At 37.5% G+C, this 17,240-nt stretch overlaps 1 protein-coding gene across 1 annotated transcript in view; it reads left to right on the top strand.

Annotated features, from left to right (window-relative positions):
• LOC306868423 (laminin subunit beta-1-like) overlaps positions 1-17,240 on the top strand; it is a gene marked incomplete at its 5' end in the record, with an annotated part of 36,710 nt that overhangs the window by 16,333 nt on the left and 3,137 nt on the right. Inside the window, 13 exons of the mRNA XM_079414576.1 lie at positions 582-702; positions 795-1,002; positions 4,957-5,100; positions 5,180-5,411; positions 5,497-5,660; positions 6,241-6,465; positions 7,593-7,810; positions 7,902-7,998; positions 14,045-14,414; positions 14,512-14,696; positions 14,785-15,026; positions 16,690-16,896; positions 17,076-17,220. Coding sequence (XP_079270702.1) covers positions 582-702; positions 795-1,002; positions 4,957-5,100; positions 5,180-5,411; positions 5,497-5,660; positions 6,241-6,465; positions 7,593-7,810; positions 7,902-7,998; positions 14,045-14,414; positions 14,512-14,696; positions 14,785-15,026; positions 16,690-16,896; positions 17,076-17,220 — 2,558 coding nt within the window. The remainder of the gene's footprint in view (positions 1-581; positions 703-794; positions 1,003-4,956; positions 5,101-5,179; positions 5,412-5,496; positions 5,661-6,240; positions 6,466-7,592; positions 7,811-7,901; positions 7,999-14,044; positions 14,415-14,511; positions 14,697-14,784; positions 15,027-16,689; positions 16,897-17,075; positions 17,221-17,240) is intronic.

The raw sequence follows: 17,240 nt of genomic DNA, 5'->3' as shown, positions 1-17,240 counted from the left end.
TATATATAGATATATTATTGCATTCAAAGCTCAAAAGTAACAATAAAAAGTAATTAAATCTAATAAAAAACAAGATTTTTGTGCCTATTGCATTTTATTCTGAGTACAGCAACATGCTAACGTAAAACCCCACTGAAGTCAATTACAAGGTGAGCCTAGAGCATTCAAAATCAGTTATTTTGATGTGTCACTTCAGTTAGGATGCTGCCTAGTGAGGTTTTCAGTCTGATGTGATCACATCAGCAAAATTTAGGTGAAAATTTTCCATTGTGTTTGGTCAATAGTGTAGTGATGAAGCACAGCTCAAACAGAAGTCACTTTCAAACAAAGCAGATTCTGTTGTACTGTGCAGCAAATCTGCATGACCAACTTGAACCTGTTGTGAAATCTGCATGAGGAAATCTTCATGCAAAATATTAGAATGTGCCAATTTCTACTGAAAGACTTGATTTTGCCCGAGAAAAAAAATGTGGAAAATGTGACTGCACCTTTAGACGGCTGTTCACTTGGTTTCATTAAGCTAATGTCTTTAAGTGAGTGAGAAATCTGAGAAAGTGAATTCTCTTGGTTTTGCCCATCAGGTATGTGGTGCTGTCTAGGCCTGTGTGTTTTGAAGAGGGCTTGAACTACACTGTGCGCTTGAGTCTGTCTCGCTACTCGGCTCTCAGTGATGTGCAGTCGCCGTACACGCTCATCGACTCGGTAGGCTCCCTGTTTTACCCTGTCAGATAGACAATATCAGTTGCACTGGAATCTTCAAATGCTGAACGACCGATTGCTATTCTTACTCTCAGATCGTCCTTATGCCCCACTGCAAAAACCTGGATATTTTCTCTGGCTCTGGGTCAGAGGGTGGAGACATGGTGACCAACAGCGCCTGGGAAACCTTCCAGCGCTACCGCTGTTTGGAGAACAGCCAAGCAGTGGTGAAAACCCCCATGACTGATATCTGCAGGAATTACATCTTCAGTGTGTCGGCTTTTCTGCACCAGGGAGTTAAAGGTACATCCATAACTTCATAATAAAGTACCCATTTTAAATAAATAAAAAACTTTTATATTACTAATAATATGTGTGATGATAATGATGTATTAACTGATGTTCTTAGTCTTTCCTTTCTATGACGGGGAAGCCCAGACAAATGCTACATGATTATATGTTGAATTACATTTCAGAAACAGTTTATTGTGTAACCAAAATACCAAGGAATCAGGAAAAAAAACACAAAACAAAAAAACTTTATGCATAATGTCGGACTTTTAATTATAAACAAGCCTGAAATACACACTCTTATTTTGAAATGCATATACTTTACCATTGCTGCTCATTCAAAAAGTTGCAGATAAAATATGCATTCTTACAACTATCTACAATACATTACAATGTAAACACCATAAAGTAAACATTGTCATAGGTCACCAATATAACCAATATTGACATAAATTTACAATTTACGTTTTTCATTGATTGCATACAGCTGTGAAACCGAACATGTAGAATGTGCAACAGTGCTGCGTTTCGACTTTGAATCATATTTAAGTCATTTTAAAATGATAATAAGACATTTGTTATACCAGTTGAGATACAGTATAGGACCTTTTATGACCACAAATTTCATAAAACTTTATTTTATTGATTTGATATTCGCACACACGTTCCTAAATACATTTTGCATTTAGTGCACATCTAAAGCGAGAAATAAATACACAAAAATACACAATGACTCTTATTTTGAAATGAATGTGATTTACTATTGTCGACTGCTCAAAAACATTTTTGTGTGTGTAACCAAAATACCAGTAATAAACAGGGAAAAACTAAACAAAACTTTATGCATAATGCAGGACTTACAATTATAAACAAGCCCAAAATACACCAAAGGCCAGTTTTACTAAACGGCAAATTAGCGCGAGAGCACAGTTCCAAAACAGTGCCGATGGGCGTGGAAATTTCTGAAGGTGATTTACTATAACAACACGCAAATTAAAGAACACGGATGCAACATCTCGTTTACATATCGACCAACGCAATATACCAAGCACAGCACAAATTAGCGTATTCGCAAATAAAGAAAAAAGAAAGAAAGACGCCACAGTACTTTGAAAAAAATTAAGGTTTGTTAGAAGTTTTGATAGAGCTGGTATTACGTGACTCCAATTTGAGGGTTTCAAGTCGTCTTTTATTTCCTGACGCAAATTAAAAATAACATAGTATTGTTACGATATTTTCGGATAATGTGTTCTTCTGGCATTCCAAATAAATTAATACATGTGGAAAAAATCCTCTCACTGCTACCCTTCTCTCTGTGGTGCCTCCTCCTAGGAAAATTAAAATTGCAGCCATTTCAAGCACAAAACAGCATAAGACATGCTTTTTTGGGCATTAAATAATGGCGAAAATACCAATAATTTGACGAGCGCAAACATTAGTAAAACACGTTGCATGATTCATTTTAATACTCTCCTCCCATAAATTTTGCGTCTGAAAGGGAAACTCCAACAAATGCATATTCAATAAGGTCAGGCACAAAAATAACTGTGTCCACGCCTTTTCAGCGCTAATTCTTCACTGCGCGTCTTTAGTAAAACCTGATTATGTTAACGCCAAAAGACGGTTTGCGCTGGCGCAAGCTGTTGGTAAAACTGTGCCCAAGACTCTTCCCAGCAGGCACCGGACATCTATATAATGTCAGGTTTACGTCGGACAGATGTTGCATTTTGGTTGAAAATGAAAATCGGTTTGATGTCAGTATTTGACGCCAATCTGACATTGACTTAACGTTGGATTTTGGTTATACAACCTAAAAACAACAAAATATCAATGTCAGCTGACGTCGGTATTGGACATCAATTTAACATTAGATGTTGAATTTACATAGAATTTTGGTCACCCGACGTCGCAACCGAAATTTAACCAAATATCAACGTCTTATGACATCTAATTTTTATTCTTTGCTTTTCTAAGAAAAAGCTCATTCTAAAAGATGAAGACGATAAAATATGCACACTTACACTCTACAACATATTAAAGTATAAACAACTTGAAGTAAACATTGTCAAAATGCACCAACAGTAGATCGTAAGCATTTATTGGCATTAATGCACAGTAGTGATTGCAAACTGCTCTGAAATCGTGAACCTTTAGAATGTGCTGTGTTTGCCTTTGAGACTAATTTAAGACATCTTAAAGTGATAATTACGACATTTGTTATATCATTTAATATATTTAAGAACTTTTATGACTTCATAAAACTAAATTTTAAAGATCTGTTTTGTTTGTGCACATGCATTTTACTGTATGCATACATTTAGTTTTAGTTGCAAATGCGAGTGAAATGCCTATACTATACTTTTCAGAATTATTAGTTATTTTCTAATTCTAGTTCTAATATCACAAATGCATAATCACTTCAACTTTAAGATCTTTCCACTTTGTTTAAAGTACACGCACATACAGATTCTCAGCCTGTCATTATCGCATGACTTTGGCTCCATTTTCTAACCACATAACAATCCCCTTTATGATAGACGTGCCAGTCTTCATTCTGTCATCGTTCATTCAGCTTTCATTTTCCTCCGTCTGCTGTCTCTCATCAGAGGTGCTTTCCTGCCTCGTGTCAGAGCTTGTAACAGGGCCTCAGGCATAATTATACTGCTTTACATGCTTCCTGTCTGAGACTTTACAATTTCATCAACTGTCAGTACAAGAAGAAAAGCAAAAGACATGGCTAGAGGCGTAAATCAGAAAGCAAGCTTTGCTGACTATAAATATCAGTGTGAAAATGATGACTTCCACATGATGAAATCAAACACAGCATACACTACTACTGAAAAGACATCTTCAAGTCATTCTTTAAGTAACTAACTTGTCAAGCTTCATATGATACATGGAAAAAATACAGTCAAACTCCCTTCTGGGAAAAGTAGGCCACATTTCAAGGCTACACTTTAATCAGTAGCAAACAACATTGAAGCAATGTGATGACAATATTAAACTATTCTAACTAATAAAACTAGAAACACTAATAAAAGTAAGTTGAATTTTTTAGTGATGAACAGAGCATTTGGCTTTAAAAAAAGACTAGTTTCATGATCCTTCTTCTTCTTGGTAATCACAGGTATTAGAGTATTAAAATGGATGTTTTAACTGTCCCTGATTTAAATTTATTGGGATAAATGGTTACAGTTGGTGTTTTGGCTGAATGGATTCAAAAACGGTAGAACTCACCTGTTTAACTCTAGCGGAGTTGTAAAATGTTGCCTATTTTCAAAAAAAGTGGAGTGTTCCTTTAAGACCTACATCACTATTGCAAAGACGGGCATTTTGACACATGTATTTATTCATTCAGGGCCTATAAAGCGGCAAAAATAACTTTGTTCAATACTCCCTGCATTCAGTACACGTGCACAAGCCTCCCAGACAGCGCTCAGAAACAGTCTCTCAGATAGCTCAAGCATACAGCAAAATGAGTTCTCTTTCGCTGCTGATTGCATTTCAATGGCATAAAATCACTTGATATGTTTAAAAACGAGTGCAAACGATAAGTTTTCGTCACCACGTAGCACAGCAACGCCACATGAGCATGTAACGGCGATAGGGACGATAGTCCAAAATATCTACCGGTTGACAAATTTCTGCTGGTTAATCGTGTCTACTGGTATATAAACCGATATTCGAGTAAATCCTTAAATCTTGTCAAAAAATATTGGTTGATTTCTAGAATGTAGAGAAAAGAGGGATAGCTGTGAAAAACAATCGAATTTGGTAAAAAAAGAAAAAAGCCCAACCAGATCAATCCTGACAGTAAAAAAAAAAACAACAACAACAATAATATTGGTCAAGTTTAGGGTGAATTTAGGTAAATTGTAGCACTTTTTGCCAATGAAATGACTGAGAAAAATGCCCCAATTACCTTGAATTAACCCTATATATTTTTTTTTTCTCTGTTTCTCTCAGCCTGTCAGTGTGACCCGCAGGGGTCTCTCAGCACGGTTTGTGACCCGAGCGGTGGCCAGTGCCAGTGTCGTCCCAACGTGGTTGGCAGGAACTGCGACAAATGCGCCCCAGCGACCTTCCTTTTTGGGCCGCAAGGCTGCAGGCGTAAGTACAACTGGTCAATAGCATAGACTGCACCATGTATTTCTTTCACAAGAATAATTGTGTTCTGTTGTTGGTTTAGCATGTGATTGCAGTCCTGAGGGGTCCGTCCACTCCTTCTGCCACGAGGCCACCGGTCAGTGTGAGTGTATTCCTGGAGCGTATGGGCGGCAGTGCGACCGCTGTCTGCCGGGACACTGGGGATTCCCTAACTGTCGCCCCTGCACTTGCAATGGCCACGCTGAGCAGTGCGACCCACTCACGGGACAGTGTCTGTCCTGCAGAGACCACACCACTGGACACAACTGCGAGAGGTTAGTCACTGTGCTCTTTCTTCAACATTATAGGTTGATGTTTACATGAAAGTATAGTCTTTCATTTATAAAATCTCCACTGCAGGTGTTTAAATGGCTACTATGGTGACCCCATCCTGGGCTCTGGAGACCACTGCCGCCCCTGCATGTGTCCGGACGGTCCCGGCAGCGGCAGACAGTTCTCTGGCGCGTGTTATAAGAGCCACGACTCCAACCAGGTGTTCTGCGTCTGCAACCAGGGATATAAAGGTAACCAGCAGACATCTTATTTGATTTATAACAGCATCTGTCAGGAACACCCTAAATTTCCTGTATCATGACACACGCTAGAACTTGTCATATAGTTTACTGTAACATTCAAAAGTTTGGAGATTTATGTTTTTGAAAGAAGTCTCTTATGCTCACCAATGCTACATTTATTTGATTAAAAATACAGTAAAAACAGTAATATTGTGAAATATTATTACGATTTTAAAGAACTGTTTTCAATTTGAATATATTTTAAATATAATTTATTCCTGTGATCAAAGCTGAATTTTCAGCATCATTACTCCAGTCTTCAGTGTCACATGATCCTTCAGAAATGAATATATAAAATATATTCACATAGAAAACAGTTCAGATTTCTAAACTGTAATGATATTTCACAATATTACTGTTTTTACTGTATTTTTTATCAAATAAATGAAGCCTTGGTGAGTATAAGAGACTTCTTTAAAAAAAAACTTTAGTGAACGATAGTGAATGTGGAAGAATTTGGTGATGTTTTGTAATTTTGTAGCAGTGAGAGCTGTAATTGAACACACCTCTTGTCTCGTGTCACCCATAGGTGCTAGGTGTGAAGAATGCGCCCCTGGTTATTACGGAAACCCACACGAGGTGGGCGGAGAATGCCGGCCCTGTCAGTGCAACAACAACATCGGCATGATGGACCCGGAGTCCTGTGACGCCCGAACGGGCGCTTGTCTCAAATGCCTGTACCACACCGAGGGCGAGGGCTGCAACCACTGCAAGCTCGGTTATTACGGCAATGCACTGACCCAGAGCTGCAGAAGTAAGTTCTTGAAGAAGTTTCAGTGTTTCAATACTGTGTTTACAAAAATATGATCATAAAATTGTAGTAGAAAGTACACTAACAGTCAAAAGATTTTTATGTTTTTAAAGAATTCTCTTCTGCTCACCAAACCTGCATTTATTTGAGCCAAAATACAGCAAAAGCAGTAATATTTTGAAATAGCTGCTTTCTATATGAATATATTTTAAAATGTAATTTATTAATATTATATATTAAAATATAATTACTCCAGTCTTCAGTGTCACATGATCCTTCAGAAATCATTCTAATATACTGATTTGCTGTTCAAGAAACATTTATTATTATTATTTTTATCAATATTTAAAACAGTTGAGTACATTTTTTTCAGGATTCTTTGATGAATAGAAAGATAAAAAGATCAGCATTTACAAGAAATGAATACCATTCAAAAGCTTGGAGTCAGTATAATTTATTTTTTTGGAGAAAGCAATTATAGGAATTAATGCCTTTATTTAGCAAGGATGCTTTAAATTGATAAAGACATTTATAATGTAACAAAAGATTTCTATTTCACATAAATGCTGTTCTTCTGAACTTTCTATTCATCAAAGAAACCTGAAAAAATTCTTCTCAGCTGTTTTCAACATAATAATATTAATAAATGTTTTTGAGCAGCAAATCAGTATATTAGAAAGATTTCTGAAGGATCGTGTGACTGGAGTAATTATGTTAAAAAATTCAGAAAATTTAAATCACAGGGATAAATTACATTTTATATTTCTTTTTACATTTTATTTATTTAAATATATTCAAATGGAAATCAGTTATTTTAAATAGTAAAAATATTTTTGCTTTTGCTGTATTTTGGATCAAATAAATGTAGGCTTGGTGAGCAGAAGTCTAAAAATTATTGTTCAAAAACTTTTGACTGGTAGTGTAGTTAGGACAAGTATTATTGTCAGTACAATGTCTGATTTATTAATCTATTTAAGACATAGTATGGACAATTAAAAAGATTAGTACTTTTGAAGTCTAGATAAAGTTTGTTTTACTAGTATAGAAAAAAAAACAATAAAAAAATCATTTTAATCATCATTTGACTCCTGGCCGCTGAGTTTCTAATGTTTTGTCCTGGTCTTTCTCAGAGTGTGTGTGTAATCATATGGGCACTGTTGAGGAGACGTGCCCCTCTCCGGGTAACTGCAACTGTGACTTGAACAGCGGTCAGTGTCAGTGTCTTCCTAACGTGGTGGGCCAGCACTGCGATCAGTGCGCACCGGACACCTGGAATATGGCCAGCGGGAAAGGCTGCGAGGCCTGCGACTGCGACCTCAACCATTCTTTCAGCTCGTCCTGCAATGAGGTCAGACCAGCTTCACACTAATCTGTCATGTTTGGGATCGTAATAAAGTGCACATTGATTAATCTGTTTTTTTTTATTCTCTGTGCTGTAGATTATGGGCCAGTGCTCTTGTAAACCCGGGTTTGGCGGCAGAACCTGCCGTGAGTGTAGAGAGCTGTTCTGGGGAAACCCTGAGGTCAAATGCCACGGTGAGTTCAGAAAAACGGAAAAATATCAGTGCAATAAATGACCCAGTCAATTATGATAATAATTTGCAATCCATTTAACTTTAATAATGTGATGTATTTCTAAGGGAAACAGAATATCCTTTAGGAAATGATTTATTACAGTGCATTATTTTGTTCATTTTATTTTTAATATATTAAGACAAGTTGGTTGTGATATTTGTTTTAATATGAATTACATTTAATTTATATTATATTATTAAAACTACCATTTCAGAATTTTGGGTTCAGTAAGATTTTTTTTAAGAAGTTACTACTTTTATTCAGCAAGGATATTTACATTTGAAAACATTTACTGCCAAAAGCGGCAGTAAAGGCAATTTTAATGTTATAAAAGATTCTATTTCAAATAAATGCTGTTCTTTTGAACTTTAAAAGAATCCTGAAAAAAAAATCATGATTTCAATTTTTTTATATATATATATATATATATATGTATATGTGTGTGTGTGAATCAGCATAACTGTTGATAATAATAAACGTTGATATCAGCACCAAATCAACACATTAGAATTATTTCTGAAGGATCATGTGACACTGAAGACTGGAGTAATGATGCTGAAAATTAAGCTTTGCATCACAGGAATAAATTACATTTGACAATATATTACAACAGAAAACAGTTGTTTTAAATTGTAATAATATTTCACAATATTACAGTTTTTACTGTATTTTTGATCAAATAAATACCGCCTTGGTGAGCAGAAGAGTCTTCTTTTGAGAAACATGAAAAATACCTCATTCAGACCCCAAACATAAATACAGTATAAAATGTATGTATGTGTGTGTGTGTATATATATATATATATATATAATTATTTTTTAAAATAGTATTATTATATATACTGCCTATGTAGTCTTGGTTATGACAGTAGTCCGAAAACTATTATTTTGTATTCTGAAAAATTCACACCAATAACACATGCACAATAAGTAATGTAATTATTTTAACTTCATTTTAAAAGGTAAATCTTGAATTTAAGTGATCACTGCTGAACATTGAATAAACCTAGATAACACAACTAAGCTCATTTTGCTGACATTGCAAACATTGCAGATTTGTTCTGCCAGTACCCCAAACCATAAAATCTGTAGACAACCCAGTTTTGTCTAGCAGAACGAAGAAGTCCTCGGCCCACTCTCTGATTCGCCCCAGATGTGCATGACCATGACGAGCTCGTGGGGGGATCTGTCGAAGCCTCGCAATACCCTCTCTACTCCCACAATGCACCTTTGTATTCCTGGGCTTCCCCTTATGGGGCTATTAGTGTCTGCTGCAGTGGTCCTCCTCAGAAAAGAGGCTTTGTCCTCTCTCTGACTGTATTTGTGGCTGTGCAGACCATATCTTTGGAAATCTATTTGAACTTGATGAAGAATTTTCTGGTGCTTTTGAGGTCCTGAACACAAGGAAAGTGCAGATTCTGTTGGTATTGAGCTTTGAGTATCTACTGATCTCCTTCAAGATCATTGTGACGCATGGTTTTGTTAGACATCCACTACAATCTCAGCTCATTGTCAAGAGTGGTGCATGTAAAATATAATGCACCATCAGCATTTCAAGTTGGCGAAAGAGATTTCCAGTGAGTAACATTTCAGTCTGTTCACACAATGCCACACAAGTCATATAAACAACTTTTACGGTACATTATTGAAATGACATGAATGTAATCAAATGCAGATTTTTTTTTGTACAAACTATTCCTTTAATAAGCCATTTGGTCTTAAGCAGAGCAGGTTTTGGAGTCTCTTTGAGCAGATAAAGCGGTGTTCTGACAGAGATCTGTTCCACCCACCCACACACCCGTCCGTTTGTTTGGAGTCCTGATGGAGCAGGAAGCCCCCCGTGTTCCTCTAAGATCCAGTTACCCCTCTATAACCCTCCTGTTGACTTGCCCTCAGTATGCTCTTCCCTCTTCCAGCACAGCACTGAGCGTTTGTTCAGCTTGAGCTGTGCTTTATGTGGTTTCCTGTTAAATACTAGTTCGATAACCTTGTGAAATCCCAACCTTTACATTTTGTCCAACCGCAACTGGTTTTCTCAGAGATTTTATAGGTTATAGCTTAACTTTTTTGTATAATTAGTACAACTTTTTTGTGCCTAGAGGCGTCGTCTGATCCTAATTCTGATCAATTATGGTGCTACATTTACATTACTATTTACATTTGTTCATTTTGCAGACAGTTTTATCCAAAGGGACTTACAATTGAGGAATCTTTAATTTATAACATTTTATATCTTGAATATAAATGTTTAAAGCCTAAAAGTTCATGCTCTATTAGCCAAACAGTAAAATAAATTTGGTAAAATGTTCCTTAAACTCTAAAAGCCCTTGTGAAAGGAATTATAGCCAGACATAGTTGTGTTCAAAAAGTGACGTTTCCTCCCATGCATGTTTACAATAACCTTATCTGCATGGTGATGAAAAACAGATGGAAAGGATACATACTGTATATTCAGGGGTGCACAAGTTTTTCGGTCTGGTTCTCATGAGAGCACCTAGAGATTTGGTTTGGTGCTGACTCTGTACATAGTGTGACCCGTTAAATATAACTATAAAAAATAAAAGTATTAATAATAGTAAAAATAATGTAATTGCGCTTTATTTAATTAGGTTATTTAATAAAATCAAAATAAACAACATAATAAATAAAATGTAAAAGTGTAAAAATTTAAAAAATTTAAAAGTACAATGCTAATATTTACATTTTATTTTTGACTCTTTTCTTATTGTTTTTTTCAATGAATTTTCAATATTTTCAAACCTTAAACCAGAAAGCTTTGATTTTTGCGGGTTGCCGGCGAGTAAGTATATGCACTGCCGGTTTTAGCACTGTCGACTGAAGCGCGTCAGTGAACGAAATGTCACAGTTTCATGTTTTGAAGTGGCTGCGCGTAGCTTAGATTTATGCTTTCTTTTTGAATGGAAATCTTATACAGTATTAAGGTCATTGCACACTGAGTCTGAAGTTTTTGTGTGCGTTTTTCAGTTTTTTTCGTATTCCTCATCCTTTCCTATCAAAATGCAGTTAGTCGACAGTTAGTCGATCAAAAACTGCTTGTGCATTAACAGCCGTCAACCATGTCGGTGCACAAATGAGTGGTTTGAACTTATTTACCCCGCGCATTTTTTATTTTGGTCGCACATGCACACCTGTGCACCACTTGCGTGCACCCCTGCATATATTCCTGTATCAGACAGCCAAGTAAAACATATATTTGTAAATGAAAACCTACTGACAGTTAAATTCGAAGTTACTGCAGATCTTTAGTTGGTTTGAGATTAAATTTATTGATAGAAATTTGATGTTGGTCATGCTGTGGGAGCTGCCCTCGTGGCTGGCTACTGTTTACACAGCTCTGGCAAATATATCACCAACCCAGAAGTTGGTGCATTTTTTAAAGCATAATTTCCAAGAGCTTGTTAACACCGTCATGAATGTTTAACAGCAGTAAGATGGACTTTGTTGTTATTACAGACGTACCTCTCGAGTGGTTTAGTCTGGGAAACCTGGCATGCCTTAGCCATATACGTCTATGTAAACGATTGCTGAGTACACAAACGCACCGCATTGCATTCGATCTTGTTTATTTTAGGCCTGCTTTTCAAAAGGTTCATGTAATTCTCAAACCAGCTTTTAAACAATAACATGCAGATGTGTTCCTCAGGCAGTAAAAGCCTATCCTACAATTGTTTTGTTTCAGTTGCTACTAAATACTTCCCATCACCAATACAAAAGCTCCTACGCCTGTTACCGTCTCCAGGGGTCACATTCACTGCATTGTCCCAACAAGAAACACCCTGAGGCCCCCTGGATAATAGCAGGGATTAACCTCCAAGATAATTCCCTATCTCTAGTACCTTGTATGCATTAGAGGCCTTAGGTGATGGAGTCTTTTCCTGTGGAATGTGTGTTTAATCACGTCACACTGGAATGTGTTTTAAGTAAACAAGCCGTCCCAGACAGGGTCCCGATTCACGTATTGTATGTGTCACACGTATTGTCCTGAATTCTCCTCAGGGGCCAAAAAAGTCTTTGGTAAACTATTTACCCGCCAAATTTACACTACAAAGTTGGCACAGAAGTGCATTTATGTGTCTTTACACAGACTGCATAATGCTGCTCAGAGGTGGCATGAATGCATTTACACTGCAATTTCAACTGTATACTTTGATACGAGGGGATGAGGTGGGTCAGAGCAGGCATAAAATCTGGATTTTATACAGCATTATGTCTTTACAGAGAAATTTAAGCAGGCACAGAGCCTGCAACATGCAAGCTGTGTAAAGATGCCTTAAGATAATTTGTTTTGGCCAAATTTTTAAGCATCCTTCATGGAGAAGATTCCATGATGTAAGTTTTGTCTGATTTTGTATTTATGAATTGAATGAATGCCACCACAAAGTCCGAATTATGAATGGGAAACCTTGTGAGTGCAAAATTTGTTTTGAACCCAGAGTTCATTTAAACACACCTGTAATTTCCAACTCATAAATGCTAACTTTTCAGTAGGGCCTGAATGCACCATCAGAATAATTTGTGCCATGATTTGTACTGATATTTCACTCAATACTGAAAAGTATTGATACAAATTTGTTAAATCTAATTAAAATGGACTATTTCACACAATATTTGTGAGTTCTATCTATTTTTATGCTTATTAGTGTAGTACATTGTTATCTTAGCAACATGCTAATGCCAGACTCTATTGGAATCAATTGCATGTTGCATGAGGAGCACTATTGTTGTGTAGAGCATTCAAAATCAGTCACTTAAGCATTTAAAAAGGATGAAGGTATCTTTGTTGCATTAGACAGCTAGCTTGTTAACTAGGTTTTGGAAAAGTGCTAAACAGGTATGTTAAAAAAATGTAATATGATAAATAGTTTCTTTGACTGGTGAAAATGGTCTTGATGAAGGTTAACAAGGCCGTTAAAAGTATAATTTTCTGTGGATGAGTAGGTTTGTTTAAGGGTCTCATGTTAAGTCATTCCTAACGTGGTGTTTGCTAAGTGTCTCGTCTGTCATTGTGGGGCAGTCATTGCCTTTTGTTCTCCAAACACTTGCAGTGCAGTGCAGCACTAAAGTGTGCAAACAATCTTTTCCTTCATCCTTCCACTCCCACCACCTCCCCCTGACTCCGCTCACTCTTTCAACTCCAGCCTAATAAGGTCACAGTTACTCAAAGTTAGCAGAAAATGCCGCAGTCAATGAACTGTTGTCTTAAACATCTCGGTTCATTTCTTTTAGCCTTTCAATTTTTTTTATTTTTTATCTTTCTGTTGAAATGTGGCCAAGCAATCTACCCAACTAATTTGGAGGAAATATAATTTCTGAATCACAAGTTTGCCAATGCTTTTATGCAAAACACACCACATAATTATTGAATTCTTAGTTAAAAATGTTGTAATTTCAATGTTTTATTTTTTTTACTTCTATTATAAATGCAAAAATGCTACAAATGTATAAATTCATTGTTAATGATAAATTATTAATTCTTATAAATGAAAAAATACTATTTTACCCAATATTTTTTGTGTATTTTATGCTTAGAGTAGACCTTTGTTAACTTAGCAACATGCTTAACTTTAAACCAGCATTATTTTAGTATAATTTCTATGTTATTATAGATTTAAAAAATAATTTGGAAAATAATTTTATTTTTTGTCAGTTCATTTTAATTTAATTCAGTAACATTTTACTAATTTGGTTATGTGCTTTTTTAATTTCTTCTTCTTTTTTTAATATTAACATTTAGGTTTAATTAATTTTTTAATTTTGGCTTCAGTGCAATTTTATTTTTCATTTATTTCCAGTCAGTAATTTTAGTGCTTCAGGTGAAACTTATTTCAGTTAGTTGCCAAGTTTAAGGTTTTTTTTTAAATATCTAAATTTCATTTCAGCTTCCTTTCAGTTAACAGAAATATTTTTAATAGTTTTAGGTAATGATAAGTCTGCATTAAACTTCAGTTCTCTGTACTTAAACCTCAGTGTTCCTGTATATTTTCAGCATGTGATTGTGACCCAAGAGGCATCGCGGAGCAGCAGTGCAACAAGGTCACAGGTCACTGCGTTTGTGTGGAAGGTGTTTCTGGGCCTCAATGTGACACGTGTGCTCGAGGCTACACGGGAGAGTTCCCACACTGCGAGCGCTGCCACCAGTGCTTCGCCGAATGGGATGTAATTGTGGGCGACCTCACCAACCAGACCCACAGACTGGTCCAGAAGGTCAATACCATCAAAGCCACTGGCATTACGGGACCTTACCAGGCCACCATCAATAACGTAGAAAGCAGCGCCAACTCGATCCGCAACATCCTGGCCCAGAATCCAGCCACTCAGCCTCTAACGGAGATCCAGGGACTTCTCGAACAAGCTACGTAAGTTAAAGCCTTTATCTGGATGTGAAAGCAAGTGTAGATCCTTCTCATCAGGTCTCAGGAGAATAATCTGTTTGAATATATCTTCTCTCTGAAGTGCCTTGATGGCTGAAATGAACACAAACCTTAACCTGACGGAGGAGACCTTATCTGAGATCTCATCCGACAACAACAGCACGGACACCAAACTGAAGTCCCTCAAAGAAGAAGCTCAGAAACTCAAACAGATGGTGAAGGACCTTCAGGAGCAGGTGGAGTTTGTGAAGAATTCAGACATTCGAGGTGAGTAACATCACTCAAGATCTTGTAAAGCCCTTTTCTTCAACAGACCCTGGCAATACATCAATGCAAAATGTTTTTCGGTCCACAGGGGCCAGAGCCAGCGTGAATCGATACTATGAGCAGTCCCAGAATGCAGAGATCCGAGCGAATGCCTCCACCATTGACCCGGACAACCTGGTCAATCAGTCTGCCACCCTGCGAACAGAAACAGAAGACTTGATGAACCAGACCAAAGAAGAGTTCATTCAAAGGCAGGATGAGTTTGCGAAGAAACTGGACAACCTCGCTGGACAGCTGGAGACTCTGGACCTGTCTGAGCTTAGCGAGAAGGTAGAGCAGTCAAAAGATTGATGAACAACATGGCCAAGAGCTTATCTAATCACTGACATACAGTAGTTTTAATCAGCAAAGTTTAGTTTTCAGAAACAAATCAATGTCATTTTCATGTTATATTTTTGTAAAAAATCATTGGAGATCCTTAGGCTTTTGTTTCTTTTTTTTTTTTTTGGGGGAAGTCGTGGCCTAATGGTTAGAGAGTCGGACTCGTAATCGAAAGGTTGCGAGTTCGAGCCCCCGGCCGGCAGGGATTGTAGGTGAGGGGAGGGAATGTCCAGCGCTCTCTCCACCCTCAATACCACGACTGAGGTGCCCTTGAGCAAGGCACCGAACCCCCAATTGCTCCCCGGGCGCTGCAGCATGGCTGCCCACTGCTCCGGGTGTGTGTTCACGGTGTGTGTGTGTGTGTGTGTGTGTGTGCATTTGTTCACTACTCACTGCTGTGTGTGTGCACTTGGATGGGTTAAACGCAGAGCACCAATTTCGAGTATGGGTCACCATACTTGACAATACGTCACGACTTGACTTCTTGTCACATAATATTCTAAACTTTCTATTACATTTCTCAAATTGTGCGGCTCGTTGAAGATAGGTGTACTGTTGCTGATTGGACTTATGTTTTTGCTTGGCGGATGATAAAACAAGTGAAAACCTTAGTAATATCAAGAGACCAGAGTGTTATAGAGTCTTAGGGCTGGGCCAGTAATCAGACTCCCAGAACACACTAACAACTGCATAGCAGTGAGTTTGCAACTACCTAGAATCAAAAATATAAATACATAGATGCCTCATTAGTGGCTGTTTCTGTGTGCCGCTATATGTAAGCCGTCGGCCATATTGGAATGGTAAAGGTCGGTCCGTGAACACTCGAGAGCAAGTTGATTGTGTGTCTGCAACTGTAGTTATACGCATATATGAATTCACATGTAATTGGTTTCCAAAGTTGGATTACAAAATTCCAAAAAGTGTCCGAACTTTTTCAAAATTTTCCAAAAGTTCTAAAATGGCAGATGAATGTGGAATATACATATTCATATCTATGCCTAGAACATCCCTAGTAACCATAGAAATGTAAAGGTAGATGCCTTATTATCAGCTGTTTCCATTGGCCGCTATACATAAGCTATTCACCATATTGAAATGGTCAAAGCAGGTCTATGAACACTCGAGAGAATGTTGACTGTACATATGCAACCCTAGTTATCTGCATGCAGAGCTGGGTAGTAATTGATTACATGTAATCTGGATTACGTAATCAGATTTAAAGGAACACTCCACCTTTTTGGAAATAGGCTCATTTTACAAACAGTTGAGTTTTACCGTTTTTGAATCCATTTAGCCGATCTCCGGGTCTGGCGGTAGCACTTTTAGCGTAGCTTAGCTTAGATCATTGAATCTGATTAGACCGTTAGCATTTCACTCAAAAATGACCAAAGAGTTTCGATATTTTTCCTATTTAAAACTTGACTCTTCTGTAGTTACATCGTGTACTAAGACAGATGGAAAATGAAAAGTTGTGATTTTCTAGGCCGATATGGCTAGGAACTATACTCTCATTCCGGCGTAATAATCAAGGAACTTTGCTGCAGTACCATGGGTGCAGCAGACGCAATGATATTATGCAGCAGTTTTAACTTTGTGATCTCTCTCCGGATAGACATGTGGCAGTCCAGCTGGCTCAGAGAACTGTGCCGACTCTCCCTGCGGAGGCCTGAGTTGTGTGGATGGGGAAGGAAACAGGAAGTGTGGAGGAGAGGGATGTGATGGCCTCACCACGCTGGCCCACAATGCCTGGCAGAAAGCCAAGGACTTTGACCTGGAGATTATCAGCGCTATGGAGGAAGTGGACAAGCTCTCCAAAATGGTGAGGTTTCTCAGCTGATACTGTATCTGCTGTTGATATGATAAAAGATTTTGCAATGCATTTTTGTAGAGATATGCTTCTGTTTGGATCTTCTCACTGTTAAGCACTTGACAACTGCTGAATGCTTTTGTGTATTCATTGTAGGATTTAAAGGATTTTTCTTTAATTTATATGTTCAGGTGTCAGAGGCAAAGGTAAAAGCAGATGAAGCAAAGCTTAATGCTCAAGAAGTGCTGGCAAATACCAATGAGACCAAAAAGCGTGTGGATGGAAGCAACGAGGAGCTACGACAACTCATCAAACAGATCCGAGACTTCCTCACTCGTAAGAAACGCATACAGGTT

This window comes from Barbus barbus (genome assembly GCF_936440315.1).
Source record: "Barbus barbus genome assembly, chromosome: 50".
In the NCBI taxonomy this organism is placed as follows: Eukaryota; Metazoa; Chordata; class Actinopteri; order Cypriniformes; family Cyprinidae; genus Barbus; species Barbus barbus.
Note: the sequence above shows the minus strand (reverse complement) of the source record. Positions and strands in the feature narration are given on the sequence as shown.